The sequence below is a fragment of the Danaus plexippus genome (genome assembly GCF_018135715.1).
Source record: "Danaus plexippus chromosome 16 unlocalized genomic scaffold, MEX_DaPlex mxdp_23, whole genome shotgun sequence".
NCBI classification, from domain to species: domain Eukaryota; kingdom Metazoa; phylum Arthropoda; class Insecta; order Lepidoptera; family Nymphalidae; genus Danaus; species Danaus plexippus.
The window spans coordinates 660,835-665,120 of record NW_026869851.1 but is presented as its reverse complement, the minus strand read 5'-3'; the positions used below and the strand labels follow the sequence as shown (position 1 = coordinate 665,120).

Sequence of the window (4,286 nt, the reverse complement as noted above, 5' to 3'; positions counted from 1 at the left end):
CCTTTGACTTTTATTTATGTATCCTTATTTTTTTATTACTGTTTTATAACAATGTTTTACTTTGGAAATGAATGATAGTTAATTTTATTTATTATATATATCCCTCTGTGTAAAAATAGATGCTATATAATATAATCGTAAATAATCAATACGATGTTAGGGAAAAAACAAGATTTAAATGCGACCGTAATACGTTAGTACTAATCAAAATATGTATTATTTAATAAGTTAGCAATTTATCACTGCATATATTAAATCCAATCACTAATGTTGCAATAATCAAAATAATATATAGACGAGATATAGAACTCGTAAACAAAAATTTTGCAAATAATACAATGATTCTTTCAAAAGGATTACAGTACTTATAAAATAAAAAATAAGGAGTATTGTAATGGAAACTACAGCAGAATATTTTATCTACTTAAAAAAATAAACGGGACAAAGTGTAGACGCGTATATATGTGTACATATATATATTTATTCTAAATAGGAATAAACACCGACTTGTACCAGACGAATATTTTAGAAAAACTTTAAATTAATATTTGATAATTATTATATTACTCTTTTATAACAAATTGATGTTTTAAATTAATCTTGTAGTTATTGCATCATTTCAGTTTTCTTCTCTAAATAATATATATGGAACTCGGGGTCTATAAAAATTTATAGTCTTTTATTCAAACAATTGATGTTTTAAGGAAATTCTATATTTTGTTGTTGTTTTTATTAAAGAATCTGTCTAAATAACCCAAAAAACAAAGACATACTAAAGAATATTTATTATCTAAAACATTAACTTTAACAGTCTAATTATCAAACAATGCTAAATTCTTATACAAACATTCCTTGTAATTTAAAACTATAAAACATTTATAAGCTAATATCGATTATTACAAATAGTATTAGTCTCGTTGTATTGGGGTGTCTTTAATTTGTCTTATCCTTTTAAAACGACTGTTATCTCCTTCATAATTACGTGAAATTGGTCCAAAAGCTTCCTCTTCGCCGTAATTATGTACGTTGATAGAATTATCTGTCACAGCATTGTTCGAGTCGTCCAACGACCCCGCAGTCCGACCATTCCTGTTTAATTGGACTTGGTGTGAATCATCTAAATCAGACGATACTTCGGTTCTCTTGTTCCGCAAGCCGCTGTTGTACATCAAGTTGTCGTCAATGCCTTCAACGCCTGAGAGAACGCTATCTGTATCTGAACCTAGACACGCTTTGCCTGTTTCAGCATTCATATCCTTTCCTGAATGTTCGATTGGATTGAATTTTAAATCTCTCCCGTTTATTTCGGGGGTTTCGTGGAAGACTTTTTCTTGTCCATTATTATTTTCTTCGCTTCTCTCATAGTTTGAAGAGCGGTCGAGTATACCATAATCTTCTATTTCACTTCTTTCATCGTTCTCTGAACCTCCGCTTTCAACTGCTGGAGAAAATGGCACCTTCATGTTGGAGAGATTATTCGAATCCCTCTTATTACAGGAGTGATCTTTTTCAGTTCTCTTTACCCTAATTAAAGGCGACAAAGACTCTCCGGTAGTGTCGCTGCTAAAGGATTCTTCCAATGATTGTATCGAACCATTTAATTCTGAAGGGTTCTCATCACTGACTTCCCTTTTGTTTGCATTCGTTTTTATTTTGTCGCCTTTCTGTGGCAGCAGTTCATCATTTTCAATGCACGATTCGTCTTTCAAATCAGCATTTTCCACATTATCTGCACCATTTTCGTTGTCATTAGAGTATTCAGCCTGTACGATTTCACGTTTATTTTCACTTTTCACAGACTCTTCGTCTTTTAAATTATCGTCGCTAATAACGTATCCGACATTTAAATTGGGTTCTTTAGAGTTAATAAACAAAGATTTATCCTGCAATTTTCCAGATTCATTTTCATTTTCTGAAGTTTTTGTGCTTTCAGCCTCTCCTATGTCCGTATGTTTACTAATATCTGTAGTGTCAGTGCTAGAAGAAAACGGTGGTTCTGAAGTAGTACTAGAGTCCAATAAAAAGCCTCCTTCATTTTTGCTGGTATCGGATTGACCGCCCTCTAAATAGTTTTCTTCTACAGCACCTGCCTTTTTTGTGATTTCTCTCTTTTCCATAATTTTCTTTAATATATTCTTTTTATCTTCTGGTAAGGAATTTAGGAGCTCTTCTAAATCTTGCTCGGACAGTTTCTTTATGTTTTTAATGATAGATGATTCAGAATCACCTTTTGAATCGATGTCTTGCTTTTGGCTTGGCGTACTATTATTGTCAGTTACTTCAGCGTTCGGAGCTTGCCTTCGATTTCTATTAATTTCAAGGTCATATTTTTTACCTCTACAGCCGCTACTTCTCATTTTATGTGAGTTTTCGATTTCTTTTACTCTTCTCAACTGCTCGCGGGGTAATTGTTCATTTATATATTCGATCCTGTCCGTGTTGTATCCCTCCTGCTTAACTTTAAAAAGCGGCTCGTCGACATAATCAGAAGCAAAAGGTTTTTCTTTGATGTTAGTGTCGCCTAATTCGGTATTTTTTTTGTAATGCTCGGTATCTTTATTTATTTTTTCAGCATCTGCTTCTTCATTTGTTTCCTCGTTATCACTATCTGTTTTCAAATGTTCTAAATTCGCTATTGTTTTACGCTGTCTCTGCCTATCGGGATTTGATTTTCCAGATAACTGAAATCAAATTCATTCATTTGATTTGCCATTAAAATGTATTCAATCAAATGTCTTAGACGTGCAATAACTCTGTAAGACCATGTTTTTGGTCACCTATTTTTCTGATTAGATAAATAAAGTGCTATATATACTTACTTCTTCGTATCTATTCCGAGCATGGCGACGATCGGGGACCAGTTTTAAATTACGCTTTAAGTCTTGACCTACGGGGACTTCATTTCTGTTTTGTGGCGCCTGAAGTTACATACAAGCGTTGTTTACACACAATTTCAAAGCTATTTTTATGGGGAAAAGTAGAAACTAGTATACAAATGTGAGACTGACTAAATTCTTTGTCCTCTACACATTTATTGTCGTGAATGTTACTTTTATTGCTAATATCATACATTATGGTACCAATGACTTGTTATTACAAGACTACACAGTGAAATGCGAGTCATTTCAAGCACCCACCTCATCTAAAGCTTCATCCTCTTGATATTCATCAGATGCAGAGTCGTCGTTGCTATTGTAATCGGAATCGCCTATTTCACTGAAAGAAATTGCGAATTATTTTTACGTTTTTTTTTTTTCTAAAATGTATAGAAAATTCAAAACATAAGCAAAATACAACCTATTGTTGTCCTCGTCGAGCTGCAACGGTTTGCTCGTCACCAAACATAAAATCCCTAACAGTATTAACAGTATTTTAAAGGTACAAATTTCCATTTTCATTCTTTCAAACACTTTCAATAATAATCATTATAAATGTCCGCTATCACGTGACATTTGTTAAGTTTGTTAGCGGTCAATATTAAATTTTTTTTTCATACAAAACTCTTTAGTTTACTTTCGTTGTAATCTACCGATTACAACGATTTTCATAGCATATACTTGATAATTATAGATAAATGTGAGAAATAAGACATATATTGTATTTAAGATTCTCGTCAGTGAGATGCGTGACAGATTATGCTTTAGCGGACGCAAATGAAGCTAGATTATAAAAATATTTTGCACTAAATAAAAATAGTTCGTCATAGTTGGTGCTAGATTATTTGAAGCAACTTATTCTAGACTCTAATGCTCCTTCTGTTCGCTGATCGCCCAGTCATGTATACGTTTACAAAAATTATATAAAATATCTTCGTCACAACGAACCATCTTCTTTGTTCCGATTAAAAAACCATACAAAATTTAAAAATCATATTTGCAATATAGCAGCCGTATTATTTTTTTTATATTGAAATTTTAAAAGCTGACATATTTTTTTAATACCGAGAATCGTTATATGTAGTATTCCGTTTGTTAAATTTAATGAATCTCTTTATTAATAAATTATTTTCTTTTAAATAAAACCTCAAATCAAGAAAGCCTCATTGGTGCCGAGCTTGTCAGATTAAGAATAAATGAAAAACTATAATTCTTAAATATTAATATTTTTATTTAAATGAGACCGTTTCATCTCTATCACACATATTATTTACATTTGGTTTAAATAAAACAAACCATCGAAACATTCACATTAACAAGTTTGTGCAGATTTGAGAGAAAACATTCATATATATTTAGTTATTTATTTATTTATGTAAGTCATCCATGAATACATAGAAAAATTCTACA

General features: G+C 31.6%; 1 protein-coding gene across 1 annotated transcript; it reads right to left on the bottom strand.

The window, feature by feature from the left end:
* Positions 1–697: 697 nt before the first annotated feature.
* On the bottom strand, positions 698–3,641 carry LOC116771862 (dentin sialophosphoprotein-like). The gene is made up of 4 exons (XM_061528185.1): positions 3,298–3,641; positions 3,138–3,216; positions 2,820–2,918; positions 698–2,681 (listed from the first exon to the last, which is right to left on the bottom strand). The coding sequence occupies exons 1-4, from the start codon at positions 3,396–3,398 to the stop codon at positions 909–911; spliced, it is 2,052 nt and encodes a 683-aa protein (XP_061384169.1). The 5' UTR covers positions 3,399–3,641; the 3' UTR covers positions 698–908.
* Between the last annotated feature and the right edge of the window lie 645 nt (positions 3,642–4,286).

Bases quoted from the DNA above. Each gene is read 5' to 3' on its own strand.
- LOC116771862 (XM_061528185.1), bottom strand. From the start codon at position 3,398: ATGAAAATGGAAATTTGTACCTTTAAAATACTGTTAATACTGTTAGGG. The intron at 3,217-3,297 runs GTTGTATTTTGC...AATTTCTTTCAG, and splicing joins CTCGACGAGGACAACAATAG to TGAAATAGGCGATTCCGATT. The intron at 2,919-3,137 runs GTGGGTGCTTGA...ATGTAACTTCAG, and splicing joins AGGATGAAGCTTTAGATGAG to GCGCCACAAAACAGAAATGA.